The 22,500-nt window shown below is 40.6% G+C and overlaps 2 protein-coding genes across 3 annotated transcripts in view; one reads left to right on the forward strand and one right to left on the reverse strand.

The window, feature by feature from the left end:
* atp10a (ATPase phospholipid transporting 10A) overlaps window positions 1-22,500 on the reverse strand; it is a 377,925-nt gene that overhangs the window by 140,627 nt on the left and 214,798 nt on the right. The window lies entirely within an intron of this gene.
* gabra5 (gamma-aminobutyric acid type A receptor subunit alpha5) overlaps window positions 3,841-22,500 on the forward strand; it is a 36,109-nt gene continuing 17,449 nt past the window's right edge. Inside the window, exons 1-5 of one of the 2 annotated variants that reach the window (XM_083564416.1) lie at window positions 3,841-4,307; window positions 5,126-5,285; window positions 5,595-5,731; window positions 12,698-12,765; window positions 12,963-13,183. In XM_083564416.1, coding sequence (XP_083420542.1) covers window positions 5,128-5,285; window positions 5,595-5,731; window positions 12,698-12,765; window positions 12,963-13,183 — 584 coding nt within the window. In that variant the 5' untranslated portion in view covers window positions 3,841-4,307; window positions 5,126-5,127. The remainder of the gene's footprint in view (window positions 4,308-5,125; window positions 5,286-5,594; window positions 5,732-12,697; window positions 12,766-12,962; window positions 13,184-22,500) is intronic. The other variant, XR_014537186.1, reaches the window with a different exon arrangement.

Genomic DNA, 22,500 nt, shown 5'->3' on the forward strand with positions numbered 1-22,500 from the left:
CTACTGTACACACACACACACACACACACACACACACACACACACACACACACACACACACACACACACACACGGCACAGGTGGAGTGTGTGAGCCACAGCTGTTCTTGACTGAGTCTCTTGGAATTTTTCATAACCGGAAATAAAACGGCATTTAGTAGCACATTTTTCTGAGGAAAATAAAATGCTGTAATAAAACACACACACACACACACACACACACACACACACACACACACACACACACACACACACATACAATTGACAGTAACTCTGTCATCCACACAGTGCCCTCAAATTCAAAAATGTTCTCTTTAATAAAACTCTGATTGAACATCATTACATAATTCTAGTGTTTCTATATTGGTTCCTGTAATAACCTAAAAATTCACCTAAAAATCACCACCACCATCATCACCATCATCACCATCATCATCATCATCATCATCATCACCACCATCATCATCATCATCATCATCATCATCACCATTATCATCATCATAACACCACAATTGTAAAACACGTTGTACTCTGTATGAATGTGCATGTGACAATTCACATTTTTATTAAAATTTAATTCACCATCATCATCATCACCCTTATCATCATCACATCATCATCATCATCATCATCATCATCACCACCATTATCATCATTAGCAGCAGCAGCAGCAGCATCATCTTCACCACCATCATAATCATCTTCACCACCATCATCATCATCACCCTTATCATCATCAGCAGCAGCAGCAGCAGCATCACCATTATCATCATCATCATCACCCTGATCATCAGCAGCATCATCATCATCATCATCATCATCATCATCACCATCATCATAATCATCACCCTTATCATCATCAGCATCATCATCATCATCATCATCATCTTCACCACCATCATCATCATCACCCTTATCATCATCATCATCATCATCAGCAGCAGCAGCAGTAGCAGCAGCAGCAGCATCATCACCATTATCATCATCATCACCCTTATCATCAGCAGCAGCATCATCATCACCATCATCATCATCATTAATAGCACCATCATCACCACCATCACCATCATCATTATCATTATCATCACCATCATCATCATCATCGTTATCATCATCAACACCATCATCATCATCATCGTCATTATCATTATCATCACCACCACCATCATCAACATCATCATCGTCGTCATCAACACCATCACCACCACCATTATCATCATCACCACCACTATTATCATCATCATCATCATCATCATCATCATCATCATCATCATCATCATCATTACCATCACCATTATAGTCATCACCACCACCACCACCATCACCATCATCATCATCATCATCATCATCATCATCATCATCATCATTATCATCACCACCATCATCACCGTATTGACTCCACCTTATTTACTCAATTAATATTAATATTTATTTTTATGAATATTTACTCTACCATATTTGCTCCACCCTTTTATTTCCACCCAAGTTATATTAGCCTGTTTACTACACTAATTTAAACACTACTATATTCACCAGACTCTGTTTCATTCACCATGCCCCCCCCCCCCCCATCCTATTTACTTCACCCTTCTACACTTTGACACAGTGTTTGGAAGCTGTACCTGGTGTGTAGAGTCTAGTGATAAAAAAAAACATAAGATTAGAGTTCCCTCTGATGGTTATGCTCATTACTACTCCTTACATACACACACACACACACACACACACACACACACACACACACACACACACACACACACACACACACACACACACACACACACATGCCTTTATCTCTATTTCTGGCTTATCTTCAATGATTCATTGCTTCAGAATCGTCTCATTCAGGGTTTTTCTTTCGTTACCATATTCAAGGATTAAATCTCCAATGTGGTTTATGATTTTTTTTTAAAGAAAAAGGAGGAGAAATATGGAAAGAGATGAGAATATTACACCCGCTGGGATTCCCCCCCGCTTTCATCTCAGCCCTCAGGTGCAGCGAGGCGCCGGGGACAGAATGCCGAGTAAGCAGAAGTGTTGAGGAATTCAATCCGGTCTCAGCTTATAATGATATATATATATATACAGTATAGATATGAACGAGCTGAAAGAGATGTACATTCTTCTGTCTTCATGGATCCTTCTTTCTGTTCATCTTTCCCTCGGGATGTGCTTCCTCACATGGAGTTAAATCACTCTGAATCTCAAACCCAATGGTGTGACCCCCCCCCTCCCCCCAACACCTCTGTATTTAATGAAATAATGTGTTTATAATGAGGACAATCTGATGCTCTGTTTTGAATTCGTGGTTTATTGTGGATTTTTTCAGTCTTTCTGGCTCATTATTCATTCTGGAGAAGGTTTCAGGTGAACCTTTTAATGCTTTATGTTTGATTGAATGCTTTTTTCATGTGTAATAAACTGAAGCTCTGTTCATTATAGTGTAAACTTTTATTGATTTTATTTCTTCTTTGTTTGTTGGGTTATTTTTTTTTTTTTTTAAACAGTAGTTTATTAACCTCTATAAAGGCTTTAAATCTCCTGCGTTATATTATTTTAATATAAAAAAAAAAATAATAATAATAATCAGAAATTCTTGTGTTTGTATTCGGTAGAAATGTTTCGCTTCTTCCTTTTTCTTTTTCAGATTTTATTTACATTTTTCTCCGTCCCCACTTTCTTTGTTTTGTTTAATACAATCATTTGTACAAATCTTTTTAAAGAGTTTAAATGAAATCTCCTACTTTATAAATAAGCTCATTTGTTGTGGATTTTGGGTTCTTATTTTGTTTATTGGTTATGATGATAATTATAATGATAATGGTGGCGATGATGGTGGTGGTGATGATACTGATGATACTGATGATGATGATGATGATGATGATGATGATGATGATGATGATGATGATGATGATGATAATAATGATTGTACTGATGATGATGATGATGATTGTCCTGATGATGATGATGATTATGATGACCATTTTGTAGTTGATAATGATGAGGATTGTTGTTATTGTTGATGAAGTCAGTTGTTCGTTTCTGTGCAATAAGTGTCTCAGTCCTCCCTGAGTTGAGTGTTTTTGGACTTTCATCCTCAGTTGAAAAATCTATTTATTTGTCTATCATTTGAAAAATATCCTTCCTGCTTCACCTCCTGTCTCCCTGCAGAGAGGTAACAGTCCATCATGGTGCACATTTCAGTGAAATTTAATCTCAGTCTCAATCAGACTCCAAAGATAACAGAAAAACTTCAACAGATTAATTTTCAATTAAAATAATAAACTTCTTCTGTCCTGGAACTGGAGACTCCTTTACTTATCTACAAGTTGCTATTGAAACAATAGAGGGCATCATTATAATTCTGAGAAATTAACACCTTCTGAATGGAGAGCTGAGCAGTGTTGTGGCGTGGAAAGGAACATCAGTAAAACATCTGGAGTTTGGAGTGACATGATGAGTCTCCAAGAGAACCAGGTAAATCTGAAATCCAGAAAATGTTCTTTTTCTTTCTTTTTTATTTTCTATTCTCTCTCTCTCTCTCTCTCTCTCTCTCTCTCTCTCTCTCTCTCTCTCTCTATCTATCTATCTATCTATCTATCTATCTATCTATCTATCTATCTATCTATCTATCTATCTATCTATCTATCTATCTATTACCTGTTTTGTTATATTTAGCTTTTTTTCTTCATCTTTACCTTCTTTCAATTTTTTTTTATTATTTTCTTTCTTTCTTTCTTTCTTTCTTTCTTTCTTTCTTTCTTTCTTTCTTTCTTTCTTTCTTTCTTTCTTTTCCCCTCCTTCCCACCTTCCCCTCCCCCTCGTCTCCTCCTCTTCTCCCTTCCTTCATCCTCCCTTCTCACCGAACGTATCGAGCGGAAGACTCGACTCCCTCCAGCGGTTGGATCAGTCGGGGGCAGGCGGTGACTCGCTCTCGGCACGGAGACGGTGAAAAGCTGGAGCGCAGGAGCGCGTGAGAGCGGAACAAAGGCGCGCGGACGTGAGGGATCTGGAGAGGGAAGAAAGGGATGTGCACGAGTCCTGCACCGATACTATTACTGATACCAACACGGTCCGGTTCGGTTCGGTTCGGTTCGAGTCAGGGACAGAGCCGCGCGCTGAATCAGACGGATCAGAACGGCTTGCGGTGTGCGTATGAGTGTGTGTGTGTGTGTGTTGTGAGTGCATGCGTGTGTGCTGAAGATCAGGAGCTTACTGGACATCAGGTGGAGGTGTTGAGTTGAACACTGCGGGATTTCCTCAGGATTTTCCTCCCAGCGCGTACCGGACCGGCTGCAGCGCGCGCAGGTACATTTGCGCAAATCTCTTTTTCTCTCTCATTTCGCTCTCCCTCTCTCTCCCGCTATCTTTCTCTATCTCTGATGGCTCCTGCAGATGGACAGAAGCTGCTTCTACACCGCTTCTGGATGCATCATGATGTGCAATTTCACTTTCATTAACACACACACACACACACACACACACACACACACACACACACACGAGCTCTCCGGCCCGACCCGGTTACCACTGAGTGGGTCTTTTCAGATTTTTGAACGCATGAACACATTCCTCTGTAGCAGCACACTGCAGTGGAGAGAGAGAGAGCGAGAGAGAGAGAGAGAGAGAGAGAGAGAGAGAGAGAGAGAGAGAGAGAAATAAAATCCGGATTGCTTTAGTGCTCATAAAACTTGGAGCAAGTGTGTTAAGGAGCGAAAGAGCACGCGCAGCATGAGATGGTCATGGAGATATAAGCAGATATGGCATTTAAAAATAGAACATATCTTCAAATATAATAATAATAATAATAATAATTATTATTATTATTATTATTATTATTAGTAGTAGTAGTATAATTATATTTATATTATTTATATTATTTGTATTATATATATATATATATATATAGACTGTATATGTAACACATACCTATATACATATTTATTTATTTCTACATTAATTATTATTATTATTATTATTATTATTATTATTATTATTATTATTATGTAACTTATTAACAATTTGCATTTTTCTACACTGCATGTAATTAATACACTTCATTAGTTCTGTGTGTGTGTGTGTGTGTGTGTGTGTGTGTGTGTGTGTGTGTGTGTGTGTGTGTGTAGGTATGGTCTGTGACACACACCGCAGCAGAAGCATCAGCAGCATCATCAGTTTCAGCAGCAAGAGCAGGAACAGGAGCAGGAACATAAGCAGGAACAGCGCTACCATGAGAGGAAGTGTGTGCTTCATCACGGTGCTCCTCAGCTTCACATGCCATGTTGGGTAGGATTCTAACTTCAGCTCCATCTGCTGCCTTGAGATTACGATCATCTCGACTTTACTGCTAGAGCGTTGTGTGGAAGAGAAACTAGTGCTGAGGTGCAGGGTCTGTGCATGGGAGAGAAGATGACGACGCGTCTTATCTAAATTAGATTAGATGATTAGACGTCATGTATCGAGTCTCTCAATCTGTAAATGATTTCCTAAAACAGACTCTGTTTTAGTGTGTCGTTTTACTGTGCTGTATTGTTATGATCGATTCTTTTTGTGTGTGGGTGTGTGTGTGTGTGTGTGTGGGTGTGTGTGTGTCAGCCCCTCGCAGGCCACCTCGCAGGCCACCACTGCAACCCCGAATGAAGCAGAGTTGAACGACAACATCACAGTTTTCACTCGGATCCTGGACGGACTGCTGGATGGCTACGACAACAGACTGCGTCCTGGACTGGGAGGTAAAAGCTTCTGACCACACACACACACACACACACACACACACACACACACACACACACACACACACACACACGACAACACACACACCCACACACACACACACACACACACACACACACACACACACACACTCACACACACACACACACACACACACACACACACTCACAAACACCCCCCCCCACACACACACACACTCTCTCACACTCAATCTCACACACTCACTCTCACACACACACACACACACACACACACATACCTATACACAAAACACACAGACACACACACACACACACACACACACACACACACACACACACACACACACTCACTCACCCTCACACACACACACACACACACACACACACACACACACACACACACACACACACGACAACACACACACCCACACACACACACACACACACACACACACACACACACACACACACACACACACACACACACACACACACACTCACAAACACCCCCCCACACACACACACACACTCTCTCACACTCAATCTCACACACACACACACACACACACACACATACCTATACACAAAACACACACACACACACACACACACACACACGCACACACACACACACTCACTCACCCTCACACACACACACACACACACACACACACACACACACACACACCTACCTATACACAAAGCACACACACTATATATATATATTTACACACACACACACACACACACACACACACACACACACACACACACACACACACACACACACACACACATAACTATACACACAAACACACGCATACACACATGCATATATAGAAGCATATATTTATATATGCACACACAGACATACACACACACACACACACACACACACACACACACACACACACACACACACACACACACACACACACACACATCTGCTTTTCTTCATTTCTTCTTAAATTATTTTGTTATAAAATGTATTTATAACTATTAAGAAATAACCATTAATTCGTTCATTTATTCATTCATTCATTCTTTTTTCCATCTTTCTTATTTATTCCTTCTTTCCTTTCCTTTGCTTCTTTATTTTTTTTTTTTATTATTATTTACATTCACTGCATTTACTTTACATACATTTATTAATTTTTATTTTCAATAGTGTTTACCTTGTTTACCTTCCCTTTTATCCTTCCTTCCCTTCTTTCTTCCTTCCTTCCCTCCTTCCTTCCCTCCTTCCTTCTGTCCTTCCTTCCTTCTGTCTCACATTTATAATAATCCACTACTCATCTGCTGTATTTGGTCTCCACTTTTCTTCATCACAGTTGGACTGATGCCAGAGTGTAGTGCAGTTGTTCCAGTCACTGGTGGTGACCTGAAACCTTACAAACACACTTTATGTAAAAGATTGCTTCCTCACAACTCTTTCTATTTGTTCGGGTTCTCTGGGTTTGCTCAGGGTTCTCAAGTTCCCTCCTACCTCTAAAAACATGTATATAAACAGTGAACGTTAGCGGCTCTGTGGTTAAGATGTGGGACCTCTGAGTGTATGTGTGTGAGGTTTCCTGATCCAGAGACTCACATACTGTACAACACTCTCGATACGGTTCACATGAGATGGTGTGAAATACAAAAGACATCCAGTTGATTTGATAGATTCAAGAAGGCTACAGGAAGTCAAATAAGCTCTCTTAAAGGCCGTGGTGCTCAGAAAAGCATCTAAAAATACGGAACCTTGAGGCAGAAGACCATGTGTCAGGGATACGTGACTTTATTTCCAGCGACTGTGAGGCAGAAAGTCGGTAATATTCAGGGTTGGGAAACATTCCTGCTTTTCAGAAGAGATGTTTTCACACAGCTAAAGTCATCACTGAAATATATTGAGGTCGTCTGTACAATACAAGCTCTGGCACTCTGAAGCTAAAAAAGAAATACTGCCTCTGTGTGTGTGTGTGTGTGTGTGTGTGTGTGTGTGTGTGTGTGTGTGTGAGTGTGTGTGGGAGAAAGAGAGCGAGAAAAAAACAGCTGGAAGTGTGCTTGCTGACCTTGAGAAAGCCATCGCTCTTTTCACAGAGGGAAGGTTTATTGTTCTCTGAGGACTAAAGCATGGTAGAGGGGGAGAGAAAAAGAGTGAGAGAAAGAAAGAGAGTGAGAAAGAGAGAGAGTGAAAAAAAGACCCTGTCCTCCTTTATTCACTGTACAGCAGAACTCACGTCTCTAGCGGCTGCCTCGTGATGCTCGCAGACAAAAGACAGCATTGGATGATGAGATTTAAATGAGATTTAAAACGAATATATCTCCTGAGGCGTCATTTTTCACAGAGGAGATCGGGAGATAATGATGGTGGTCATCGCTCATAAAGGAGCCGTTTGTAATGTTTAAACATTACATTACATTACAGATCCACACGACAAACAGCCTGGAAAATGATGTGATTACATTCCACAATATTTCAGTGCAATGGAACGCAATCATTTGTTCAGTGAAGGTGGTTGTTAATATGAATGGCGCAGTTTGTAATATTAAAGGTGAGGTCTGTAATATCACATTTGTAGTCTGTTTCATAAATAGTGCGGTCTGTAATATTAAAGGTGTGGTCTGTAATATTAAATGTGCAGTGTGTATTATTAAAGGCACGGTTTGTAATATTAAAGGTGCGGTGTGTATTATTAAAGGCACTGTTTGTAATATTAAAGGTGCGGTGTGTATTATTAAAGGCACTGTTTGTAATATTAAAGGTGCGGTGTGTATTATTAAAGGTGTGGTCTGTAATATTAAAGGTGCGGTCTGTAATACTAAAGGTGTGGTCTGTAATTTTAAAGGTGTGATCTGTAATATTAAAGGTGCGGTCTGTAATATTAAAGGTGCGGTGTGTATTATTAAAGGTGCGGTCTGTAATATTAAAAGTGGAGTGAAAAGTGCACTGAAATCATGGCCTGGTGGTGGAATTAGGGAGAGGTAATTCGGTGGTGGTATTAAACCCAGACATTGCGGTTGCACAATCCAGGTCACTCTTAGTGCCGGTCTCAAGCCCGGATAAATGTGGAGGTTTGTGTTATGAGGGGCATCAAGCATAGAACATGTGCCAAATCAAATACGCGGATCAGGAATAAGAATTTTACACCAGATCGGTCGAGGCCCGGGTTACCAACAACCTCCACAGGTATCGTTAAATTGGGCTACTGTTAGCCGAAGGAGGAGAAGGAGGGGAGTAAGACGTCTACAGAGACAGCAGGGAAAGGAGAAGTGGAGGAGAGTGGAGGTTCGGGTTGGTACTTTAAATGTTGGTACTATGACGGGTAAAGGGAGAGCGGGAGCTGATATGATGGAGAGGAAAGAGGTAGATATGTTGTGTGTTCAGGAGACCAAGTGGAAAGTAAGACCAGTGGGAAGTAAGTGGGAGTAAGACCAGGAACATTGGAGTTGTTTAAACTGTGCTTTCATGGTGGGGATGGGATGAGGAATGGTGTAGGGGTGATTCTGAAGGAAGAGTTTAATAATATAGCTGAAGCTGGAAGTTGAAGGCATGATAATAAATGTCATCAGTGCTTATGCTTCACAAATTTATTGTGAGATAGAGGAGAAGGAAAAATTCTGGAGTGAGTTAAATTAAGTGGTCGAAGGTGAACATAGGAATGAAAGATTAGTGATTGGGGCAGACTTTAATGGGCATGTAGGTGAAGGGAACAGAGGTGATGGGGATGTGATGGTAGGTCTGGTCTTAGGGGGAGGAATGTGGAAGGGCAGGTGGTGGTAGTTTTTGCTAAAAGGATGGAAATGGCAGTGGTCAACACTTATTTTAAGAAGGAGGATCATAGGGTGACGTATAAGAGTGGAGGAAGGTGCACACAGGTGGACTATGTTCTATGTAGAAGATGCAACCTGAAGGAGATTGGAGACTCTAAAGTGTTGGCGGGAGACAGTGTAGCTAGACAGCATCGGATGGTGATCTGTAGGATGGTTTTGGAGGTGAAGAAGAAGAGGAGGAGAGTGAGGACTGCAAGAAGAATAAGATGGTGGAAACTGAAGGAGGAAGACTGTAGTGTGAGGTTCAGGGAAGAGGTCAGACAGATGCTCTGTGGTGGTGAAGAGGTGCTGGATGATTGGGGAACTACTGCAGAAGTGATAAGGGAGACAGCTAAGAAGGTATTAGGTGTGACATCTGGGAATAGAAAGGAAGACAAAGAGATGTAGTGGTGGAATGAGGAAGTGCAGGAAAGCATAAGGAGAAAGAGGTTGGAAAAAAGAAGGGAGAAGGATGTGCTGCAAGTTAGAGCAATAAAGGATGCAGATGGAAATGTGTTGACTAGTGAGGAGAGTGTGTCGAGAAGATGGACGAAGTATTCTGAGCAGCTAATGAATGAGGAAAATGAGAGAGAGAGAGAAGGTTGGATGATGTGGAGATGGTTAAGCAGGAAGTGGATAGGATTAGTAAGAAGGAAGTGAGAGCAGTGATTAAGAGGATGAAAAGTGGAAAGTCGGTTGGACCAGATGACATACCAGAAGAAGCATGGAGATGTTTAGGTAAGATGCAGTGGAGTTTTTAACAAGATTATTTAACAAGATTCTGGAAGGTAAAAGGATGCCTGAGGAATGGAGAAGGATTGAGCTGGTACTGATCTTTAAGAATTAAGATGTGCAGACCTGCAGTAACTACAGGGGAATAAAGTTGATCACACCATGAAGTTATGGGAAAGAGTAGTGGAAGCCAGGCTGAGAGAAGAGGTGACCATCTGTGAGCAGCAGTATAGTTTCATGCCGATGAAGGCCACCACAGACGCATTATTTGCTTTGAGAATGTTGATGGAGAAGTATAGAGAAGGTCAGAAGGAGTTGCATTGTTTGTTTGTGGATTTAGAAAAAGCGTACGACAGGGTGGAGAGAGGAGTTGTGGTATTGTATTGTATGTGTATGTATTGTAAGTCTGGTGTGTTAGAGAAGTATGTGAGGGTGGTGCAGGACATGTATGAGGACAGTGTGACAGCAGTGAAGTGTGCAGTAGAAACAACAGACTGGTTCAAGGTGGAGATGGAACTGCATCAAGGATCGGCTCTGAGCCCTTTTCTGTTTGCAGTGGTGATGGACAGGTTGAAGGACAAGGTCAGACAGGAGTCTCCCTGGACAATGATGTTTGCAGATGATATTGTGATTCGTGGTGAGACTAGAAAGCAGGTTGAGAAGATCCTGGAGAGGTGGAGGTACACACTGGAGAGAAGGGGAATAAAAGTCAGTAGGAGTAAGACAGAGTACATGTGTGTGAATGAGAGGGAGGGCAGGGAAGGGGTGCGTTTGCAGAGAAAAGAGGTGGAGAAGGTGGAGGAGTTCAGGTACCTGGGGTCAACAGTGCAATGTAATAGACAGTGTGTTAGAAAAGCGAAGAAAAGAGTGCAGGCAGGGTGGAGTGGGTGGAGAAGAGTGATAGCAGGAGTGATTTGTGATAGAAGAGTATCTGTGAGAGTGAAAGAGAAAGTTTATAGGTCTGTGGTGAGACCTGAGATGTTGTGGTGGAGCTGGAGGTAGCAGAGCTGAAGATGTTGAGATGTTCTTTGGCAGTGACGACGATAGACAGGATTAGAAATGAGTTTATTAGAGGAACAGCGCTTGTAGGACGTTTTGGAGACAAGGTGAGGGGGTGGTTTGAGATGGTTTGGACATGTGCAGAGGAGGGACATGGGGTATATCAGTAGGAGAATGCTGAGGATGGAGACACCAGGAAGGAGGAAAAGAGGAAGGCCAAGTAGGAGGTTAATGGATGCGGTGAGGGAAGACATGCAGGTAGTTGGTGTAAAAGAGGCAGATGTAGAGGACAGTGGGGGGGAGGGGGGGGATTATGGAGACGGATGATTCGCTGTGGCGGCCCCCTAATGGGAGAAGCCAAAAGAAGTATAAGAAGAATTAGGTGGTGGTATTAGGGAGGTGTAATTAGATGGTGGTGTTAAGGAAGGGAATTTCGGGGGTGGAATTAGGGAGAGGCAATTGGGTGGTGGTATTAGGGAAAGGTAATTAGGAAGAGGTAATTATGTGGTGGTTATGGAAGGGTTAATTGGGTGGTGGAATTAGGAAGGGGTAATTGGGTGGTGGAGTTAGGGAGAGGTAATTAGGTGGTGGTACAGACAGATACATTTTTAAGACAGTTTTTTTGGAAAGGTAATGGGGAGGGGTAATATGGAGGTGGTATTAGAGAAGGGTTGTACATTGGATGGGTATTGGAGAGGGGGAATTATGATGCAGTAAAACGAAGGTTATTTGGGATATGGAATTAGGTAGGGGTATTCGGAACATGGAATTAAGTAGTTGTAATGGGAAGGGGTATTGAGGAGGGGTAATGGGAAGGGGAGTTATTGAGGTGGTAATAAGGAGGTGGTATTAAAAATGAGAAATAAGGATTAATAGTGGTAGTGATATTGGAGTAAGTGTAATAGTGGGAGTGATATTGGAGGGGGAATAATGGGGAGGTGGCATTAGGGAGGGGTAAAGGAGAGGGGGTGTTAGGTGGGGTAACTGGAAGTGGTATTAGGGAGAAGAAATAGGTGAAAGTGGGAGGCTTTTACATTTTTTATTGCAGTTCATTTCTCAAGCAGTAGAGGGGGACTAAACATTCAAATGTACATGTTAAAAATACTTTAAAGGAATAAAAGCTGCCAGAATATAATAAATAAAATAATTAGTTAAAAATGTTTACATTTGTAGCTGCTTTGTACCACAGATTTGAAACCAAAGAATTGTAGCTATAAAAGGATAAAATATGCACCATGCAAATCATATGTTAAAAAACCTTTTGAGACTTTTAAGCCTTCTGACAGGTCTTTGTATGAATGTCTTTATTATTCACTCCAGGATCCATCTGTTCATTTAACCATTCTCCATTCTCCATCCATGGTCCAGCTGATCCTCGAATCCCCTCCCCCCTTATCTGTTGTAAGAGTTAAATTGATCCAGTAATAATCAAACCCATTTTCTCTGTGTGACCTTGAACAGAAAAGGTGACCGAGATCAAGACCAACATCTTCGTCACCAGCTTTGGTCCTGTGTCAGATACAGAGATGGTGAGAAACCAAATGCAAACCTTTCTGTTCTGAAAACTCATACTCTTTTTTTTTCATCAACCTGCTGCATTACTATTAAGATCATGCTAATATCCTTCATTTCCAAAGCACATCCTGCATGTCTGGGTCACTCTGTTAGAAATTCGGATGGTTCGTTAAAAGTTACTCAACATCTGAATCTTTTTTCTCCTCTGCAGGAGTACACAATCGATGTGTTTTTCCGCCAAAGTTGGAAGGATGAGCGTTTGCGCTTCAAAGGGCCCATGGGGATGCTGCCTCTAAATAACCTGCTGGCCAGCAACATCTGGACTCCAGACACCTTTTTCCTGAACGGCAAGAAATCCATCGCACACAACATGACCACGCCGAACAAGCTGCTGAGGCTGCAGGACGATGGCACTCTGCTCTACACCATGAGGTGAGGGATTTAACGCAGCACTGAGATTATTTACAGTCTGATCTTTCACTCTTTAGATCGTAAATCTTGGGATTTTTCCCGTATAAACATCTTTCTGACAACTATATCTCATATACTTATGCTCTATGGACAAAATTATCAGGACACCTGATGTTTCCACCCAGATGTGGTTCTTATCACAATTGTATAGAACGTGTTATATGAAGCATACAATTCTCCCTACACTTGAACTTGTTCCAGCATGACAATGCCCCTGTGCACAAATCCAGCTCCCTGAAGATCTGCTTTCCATGGGTTGTAAGATGCTTACCCTCTCTTCCTTCACCTCCTCACCCTCTCACCTACTGGACTTTACTATCACTCTCGTAACACTGAATGAATATCACACAAATCTCCACAAAGTCTAGTGGAACATCTTCCAAGAAGAGTGGAGTTTATTATAACAACAAATGTGGAGTTGGATGTTCACATAATCTTATGCTTAGGTGTTCAGAAACGTTTGTCCATATGGTGTAATCTGTAGTTAGATTTGATTATAAGATTACATTTAAGTGGTTTACCTTTAAAGGAATCTGATGCTAAGGAACTAAAGAGAATCTGCAGTACACTGAGAAGAAGATCTTCTAAGGCTAGAGATCAATACGTTTTGCATCTTTATGCATTTTTTATTTATTTATCTACTTATTTATTTATTAATTCATTTATATATTTCTGTATTTACACGTTAACAGCACATCTGAGGTAAACAGTGTAGATATAGTTATATGTATATTAGGGCATCCAAAGATAGTAATCAAAGCGAAATGTAACTATGTATTCAATCTAGTCCTTTCAGAAACATGTCTGAGGTAAATATTGTGAAAAACATGTCTAATTCAGTTTTTACTTTGTTTATTAAAAAGTCATAACAATATTTTAGCTAGCCTTTATTATTCCCTAGTTTCTGAACTTTCTTAGTTGGGCTAGCACAAATTAGTCGGCTTACAGTATGTTCTGCGCAGTGGCGGGCCGTGCATTTGGTACCCGGGCCTTCAGTGAGGACGTACCAGACTTGATCCACCTCTTAATACCACCACTATCACATCACAATTATAGAAACCATCAATACAATACAAAAACACAATATAACAACACATGGCATTACAGAGAGAGAGAAATTTCACATATTGAGGGTGAAGACCATTTTACTAAAGCAACAAACCCAGTTAAGACTCCAAACCTCTACACTACAACCACAACTGTGCACCTACAACATCTGGAGCAGTTCAGAATTGACAAAAACATTAAAAATGTAAATAAAATACAACCTACTCCCCAGAGATACAGACTCATAATGTGCAGCGCCCCCCAGAGGCTGTAATCCAGTGGTAGAGCTCGTATTCACTCGTCTAGAAGTGGAGAACAAACCCTTTCCCAGGCTGAGACACGCTAGCTAGCTTCAGGGTTGGACGACCTCCTCACCATGTCTAGGTTTTTTTTTTTATGTATTTTTATGTATGTCCGAGACCAAATCAATTTATCTTCCTCCGTAGGTGTAAAAAAGTCTAACTCAGATGTATTAACGTGTTCAGAGCTCCACACGTGTTTTACCAGTCGAACTTGTAGGTTTCCATTTCCCTCTGAACAACCAAACAGAGGACGGAAATAATCTGACGCTATTCTGGGCAAGATAGCGATTGGTTAAAGAAACAAATCCAATGCTAATACAGTCTAAGGTACATTGGCCAGCTGTACTGATTCTGAAGGCTCTGGGCAGATTAGATTGACATGGCAGCACATAGAGGCTGAAATCTGATTGGAAAACCTCCTTATTTAACCTCCACATACACGTACTGGAAGCAGTGCAGCCAAGAGAAACGCTACGAAATGAATAGAATAAACTGTTGGGAATAAATGAATACAATTTTATAGAACAAATATTAGAATTTAGGTTGTAAATGTAGGTCAGTGCTTCTGATAGTGTTTAGTCCAGCAGAGAAGGCTTTACTGGCCCTGACAGCCCACCACTGGTGAGGTAACTGTTGCTAGGGAACTAATACTGAGCCACATTCAAGGCTAAACACGTTGTAAATTTTGTCTCTATTAGCATTATTCAACATAACTGAGGTAAATATCGACATTAGAGACAAACCTGGGCATACACTATCTGTTACTTTGTTGTTACACTTGTGACTAGCTTTATCTATAATAGCTAGCGTTGAGCTAACATTGAATTTTTTGCTTAAGTTTTCATGATGGGTTCAGTGAGCTTTTTAGATGATCCAAATGGGGTTTATTTTTGTAAAATAGGTGTTCTTCTTAAGTTTCTTAACAGATTACTGGATAAGTAATAGGTTCCTTAAGGCATAATAAAGAGGTCTTCATTTCCATAAAGGGTTCTTTAAGGCTTCACGGGATGATTAAGGGTTCGTCAGTTTTATGAATGGTTTTAAAGCTTCATCAGATACTGTAGGGTGCTTAATTTCCATTAAGGGTTTTTCAAGGACAGCACCGGATAACTAAGGGGTTCCTTACCTCATAAAGCGTTCTTTAAGATTTCATCGAATGCTTGAGGGTTCTTCATCCCCATAAAATGTTCTCTAAAGATGGCACTGGATAATTAAAGGTTGTTCATTTCCTTAATAGGTTCTTTAAGGCTCTGCTGGATATGTCATGGTTCTTTGTTTCATAAAAGTTTTTGTTACAGCTTCACTGGAGACATAATGGTTCTTTTTTTCCATTACGGATTTTTTAAAGACAACCATTGATAATTAAAAGTTCTTTACTCCATAATGTGTTCTTTAAAGCTTCATTAGATAATTAAAAGTTGTTCATCTCAATAAAAAGCTTTCTCACGGGCAGCTGTGGATTAGTAAGGGTTCTCTGTTTCTGTAAGAAGGATTTCTTCATTTATATAAACATTTTTTGTTTGTTTGTTTTTGCTGGATAATTCAAGGTTCCTAGCTTCCAAAAAAAAAGGATATAAAAATTTTTTTTTTCTAGGGTTCATCGGTTCACCAAGAAAAACAACTCAAAGAAAAGTGTGGAAGTGTTTTGAAGTGTTTGAGAGACACATGCATGTTCCTTTTGTTCTTTACTAGTTGGAGGTTTCTTGTTCATCTCAGAGCAGTTCAGTAGGATTGAGGTGTGGTGACTGGGAAGGTGGTTCCATGATAGATATCACTCCAGACGTCTGTTTACTTTTGAAATAACACTTATAGAGTTCAGGCGTATTCGTCGCTTTGACGCATTGTCTTGTTGTACAGTAAAGTCGATTCCAATGAGCTGCAGTCCAGACGGAACTGCATGGTGTTAAAGTATGGAATGGGAGCCATGTTGGTTTTCTTTACTTTTCAGAACCTTCCCTGCTCCAAAACAACCCCAAACCATTAAACTTCCACCTCCATATGTGAGTGTGGGGGTGAGGGAGACTAATCACTAATCACTCTACAATTCTTGTGTTTTTGTCTTACTGAAACAATAAAAACATTCATGTGTCTCAAAAACCATAAAAGCCGAGCATAAGATCTAATCTAATGATGATCTTTTAATATTGATATTTAATTTTGTAGTATATCATTTAGGAATAAAATCCACCATCTGTTTTTTTTATTCCATCTCAGACCAGCAGAAGTCTAGAAAATATGTGAGTGTTTTAGAACAAACTGTATCTGCTACTGTTAGTGGAACTAATGCAATGTAGTACAGTAATGATTACATCGCGAGAATGTGCACTAATTGTGCAAACGCTAATGATGCATGTGATGTGTGTATGAGAGAGAGAGGGGGGGGGGGGTGTTAAAGCCTCAGGAGGCGAGACAAAGCACAAATGGTACAGGCACATTAGCCTCAAAAAACTTCAGTGTTTAATATACAGCTTATGTGAGCTTAAAGAGACTACACACACACACACACACACACACACACACACACACTAAAATATGCAGTGATTTTAATATTTGTTATATCTGAAAATTTTTGTATTTATTGTGTACTCTGTAATTCAGACGACTCAGTGTGAAGGAATAAATAAAAAAACATGGAAGATGGGGACAAAAAATAAATAAATAAAAACTCAAGGAAAGAAAGAAAGCAAAGAAAGGAAAAGCAACAGGAATCCATTAGACAGAAGAAAGGGAATCTGTAAAGAGAAAGGGGGAAGTGCAGGAGAGCAGAAGGAGAAAGAGGTTGGAGAAACAGAATTAGGATCGACAGAGTGATGAGAAAAGTAGGCAGGAGTACAAGGAGATGCAGCAGCAGGTAAAGAGGGATGTGGCGAAGGCCAAGGAAAAGGCATATGAGGAGCTGTAGGAGAGGTTGGACACTAAGGAAGGAGAAAAGGATTTGTAGCGATTGTCCAGGCAGAGGGACCGAGCTGGGAAGGATGTGCTGCAAGTTAGAGCAATAAAGGATGGAGATGGAAATGTGTTGACTAGTGATGATTTTGACATGTGCAGAGGAGGGACATGGGGTATATCAGTAGGAGAATGCTGAGGATGGAGACACCAGGAAGGAGGAAAAGAGGAAGACCAAGGAGGAGGTTTATGGATGTGGTGAGAGAAGACTGCATGTCCTTGGTGGTTGGTGTAAAATGGGGCAGATGTAGAGGACAGGGGGGGATGGAGACAGGGGGGGATGAAGACTCTGGCAAAAGTTAAAGTTCTGACTAACGTGAAATTTGGGCTCTGATACTTCAGTAAAAAGTTATTATTACTACCTGTTTTAGTGTCACGCTGGTAACTAAACCACATCATATTAATATTTAGGGCTGTCAATCGATTATAATATTTAATCATGCTGTTCAAAATGTACCTAAAATGAACACTTTTCAAGTTTTTAATACTCTAATCCAGTGGTCCCCAACCCCCCGGGCTGCAGACCGGCACCGGTCCGTGGGTCAATTGGTACCGGGCCGCACAGAAAGAATACATAACTTACATTATTTCCATTTTATTTATGATCTGATTCTGAACGATGTTTTATTTTGGAAAATGACCGGATTCTCTCCTCCACATCTGTCTATCACTCACTCTTGATGCAGGTCATGATGCCTCGGTCACATGTCTCACCTCCATCCACTACCTTCTTAAAGGAGCTCCGGTCACATGTCTTACCTCCATCCTCTACCTTCTTAAAGGAGCTCCGGTCACATGCCCTCCCTCATCCACTACCTTATTAAAGGAGCTCCGGTCACATGTCTTACCTCCATCCACTACCTTCTTAAAGGACCTCCGGTCACATGACTCACCTCCATCCACTACCTTCTTAAAGGAGCTCCGGTCACATGTCTCACCTCCATCCACTACCTTCTTAAAGGAGCTCCGGTCACATGACTTACCTCCATCCACTACCTTCTTAAAGGAGCTCCGGTCACATGTCTCACCTCCATCCACTACCTTCTTAAAGGAGCTCCGGTCACATGTCTCACCTCCATCCACTACCTTCTTAAAGGAGCTCCGGTCACATGTCTTACCTCCATCCACTACCTTCTTAAAGGACCTCCGGTCACATGTCTTACCTCCATCCACTACCTTCTTAAAGGAGCTCCGGTCACATGTCTCACCTCCATCCACTACCTTCTTAAAGGAGCTCCGGTCACATGTCTTACCTCCATCCACTACCTTCTTAAAGGAGCTCCGGTCACATGTCTTACCTCCATCCACTACCTTCTTAAAGGACCTCCGGTCACATGTCTTACCTCCATCCACTACCTTCTTAAAGGAGCTCCGGTCACATGACTCACCTCCATCCACTACCTTCTTAAAGGAGCTCCGGTCACATGACTTAACTCCATCTATTAACTTCTTAAAGGAGCTCCGGTCACATGACTTACCTCCATCCACTACCTTCTTAAAGGAGCTCCGGCCGCTAACACATAATACATTACTGCTAAATTCAAACCCCCAAGCGAGAAAAATGTACAAACAACACCACAGTGGATTAACGTTTATTATTAGATTTAGAAAATACCAGTTTTTATGGTCGTATCATTTTATTTTGTTGTATTTTTCCGCCACACCTTAAAGACCGGTCCGTAAAAATATTGTCTGACATTAAACCGGTCCGTGGCGCAAAAAAGGTTGGGGACCGCTGATCTAATCAACATGAAGATGGAGAAATATTGATGCTTTAAGCAAATGCTTGTTTATTATTAGTAAAACCAGACTCAACATAGAGCATGAAGACTAAATATTCTTGTCTTGTTTTAAATTACGTAAATCATCAGAACACCAAACGGAACCTTTGCTATGTTTCTACACGGACGGTAAATCACGTGATTCCAGAGAAACTGTACCTCTTATATTGGTTTATTTAATTTATTATTTATTTAGACTTTTCGAGCTTTCTATACAGATACAGGGGAACCCGGTTATGTCGATGTCCTAGAGGGTCGCCAAAAAGCATCGAGATAACCGATGATCGAGATAAACGAAAATCAAAATGGCGGCAGTATATTAACGTGCTTGAAATTTCTTTATGTACATGATGTGCGTTAATAAATGAGAATGTGCATGCACGTGTTTTTGAAGGGTTTTTTACACAACAGCGTTGCCGCGATTTGTTTGATGAAGTCATGCTATAAAAATACATACAGTACATGTTTATCTGTCAGGAATCCACCTGCCATATTTATTATGCCTGTATGGCAAATATTCACTGAGATTCAGGGTGTTTTATGTGTGTGTGTGTCTATGGACAGGAGACAGAGATGGCAGAGAGCGCCCCCTGTCTGTTTTCCATACTTTACAAAAGCAAAACGTTTTGTTGTTATTATGAGTGTCAAGTCAAGTTTATTTTTATAGCACTTTTCACAACACACATTGTCTCAAAGCAGCTTTACAGAATTGAAGAGTGAAGGGGAATGATGTGTATTTATCCCTGATGAGCACCATGGAGACTGTGGTGAAGAAAAATCTCCCTTAGATGTTATGAGGAAGAAACCTTGAGGGGAACCAGACTCAAAATGGGAATCCATCCTCATTTGGGTGACATCAAAGGATATCAAGGAGTGTGTACAAATAAAAGTAGTCCAAATGATGTATTGCTCTAATCTGTACGATCAAAAAGAGGCAGTAATTTATGTTTGTTTTGGCGTTATGAAGAAAAAATGACAGAAAATGCGCCGGTGCGTTTGTCGACCCCTAGAGGATAAATTGTGTTTCATCATGGCGGATTTCTGTGCTAATTTGGACTTGGTGCAGAAGTAAAACAAATGTTTAGTGATAAAACATAATTTTATCAGTTATCAATTTATTTATTTTATATATCTGAGCAAAGAAAAGACTTCGTGAATGAACGTGTTGCGCTGAATTTTATATTTATTTATTTATTTATTTATATTTTCATTAAAAATGGTCAAAATGAAATTTGCGCAGCATTAATCGTGTGTTTTTACACCCAGGGCCGTTAACAAATTTGCATTTTGACAGCCATAATTAATACATTCATACAAAACGAATTGTAATGTTGTTCTCTAATGAATGTATCCAGACTGAAGATCCACAAAAAAGCAGCACAATGACAGGAAACAGGTTGATGGTCTGAAAACGGTCTGAAAAATATTGACGTCACCAATTAGATTAAAATTAAAGTTTTGAGTCTGGTGTGAAAATGGAAGAAGTAGAAAGTACAGAAATTTGTGTAAAAATGTAATGAGCGAAAGTAAAAAGTGAGTGGCACGCACGCATGTAACTGTAAATGGATAAAAATGTAACGGTATTTCATATTTTCTACAGAGACATCTTACAAAGAGCAGTTCCTTACAGAGCAGGTTCTCTACAGAATAGTTTTCTACAGAATGGTTCTCCACAAAGGGAGTGCTTTACAAATTAAATCTTCTACTGAGCAGTGTTCTACAGAACCAATCTTTTCCAGATCCATTTTTTATGTAAAAAGCTGGTTCTCCACAGAGGTTCTCCACACAAAGGTACAGAGGTTCTCTAAACAGTGGTGCAGAGGTTCTCTAAACAGAGGTGCAGAGGTTCTCTACAGTGTGCAGATTTCCTCTACAGTGGTGCAGAGGTTCTCTAAACAGTGGTGCAGAGGTTCTCTACACTGGTGCAGAGGTTCTCCACAGTGGTGCAGAGGTTCTCTAAACAGTGGTGCAGAGGATCTCCACAGTGGTGCAGAGGTTCTCCACAGTGGTGCAGAGGTTCTCTAAACAGTGGTGCAGAGGATCTCCACAGTGGTGCAGAGGTTCTCCACAGTGGTGCAGAGGTTCTCTAAACAGTGGTGCAGAGGATCTCCACAGTGGTGCAGAGGTTCTCTAAACAGTGGTGCAGAGGTTCTCTACATGGTGCAGAGGTTCTCCACAATGGTGCAGAGGTTCTCCACAGAGTGGTAGTTTTTGGTACATGATTCCTTTGTTCTTCTTCTAACCTGCTTTTAAAATCTAATAAAAGATTTGGATCGTTCCACTTTCACACTGCGGGGGTGGGAGGGAGGTTGAAACAAGTTGGCCTGCTTTTACTGCAGCACTGCATCAGCTCTCAGACCTCCAGCTTTCAGCCACATCTCATACTCAGAATAAACACCATAAACCTTCAGAAAATCCATTTAAGAGATAAAGATAAAAAAATGTCAAAAAATGTCCCAAATACTAAAAAATGAAAAGACAAAAAAATATAATAAATAAACCCGGAAAAAAAAAAAACTTAAAAAAACCCACAACAATAGGGTTTGTTTACTGAGTGTCGTGTCGGATTCAGTTCAGTTTGTTGTTCAGTAGAGATGATTTACTGCAGCTTTCCACAACCATGAATTTTAATATTCATTTTTTTTTACTTCGTTGTTTCTTATTTCTTTTTATTTCTTTGTTTAAATATTGAAATTTCTTTAAAAATGTATTTATTTTGTTATAAATCTTTCTTTCATTATATTTTCTTCCTTTCTTCCCTTTTTTCTTTCCTGTGTGAGAAAAACTGCAGCAGATTCTATAACATTTTATTTATTCTCCATCATTCAGCTATAAATCATGTGACCTTAATGAATGGATGATTCACTGGTTGAAAGAGTGAGTGAGTGATAAAGTAAAAGGTTGAGCGTTGATTGAGTGATAAAGTGAGTGAGTAAATGAGTGTGTGAGTGTGAGTGAGTGAGTAAGTGTGTAAATAAAGTGAGTAAGTGTGAGTGGGTGAGTGAGTGTGTGAGTGAGTGAGTGAGTAAAGGAGTGAGTGTGAGTGAGTGAGTGTGTGAGTGTGAGTGTGTGAGTGAGTGAGTGTGTGAGTGTGAGTGTGTGAGTGAGTGAGTGAGTGAGTGTGTGAATGGGTGAGTGAGTGAGTGAGTGAGTGAGTGAGTGAGTGAGTGAGTGAGTGAGTGAGTGAGTTTGTGAGTGAGTA

Source organism: Silurus aristotelis (assembly GCF_946808225.1).
Source record: "Silurus aristotelis genome assembly, chromosome: 2".
NCBI lineage: Eukaryota > Metazoa > Chordata > Actinopteri > Siluriformes > Siluridae > Silurus > Silurus aristotelis.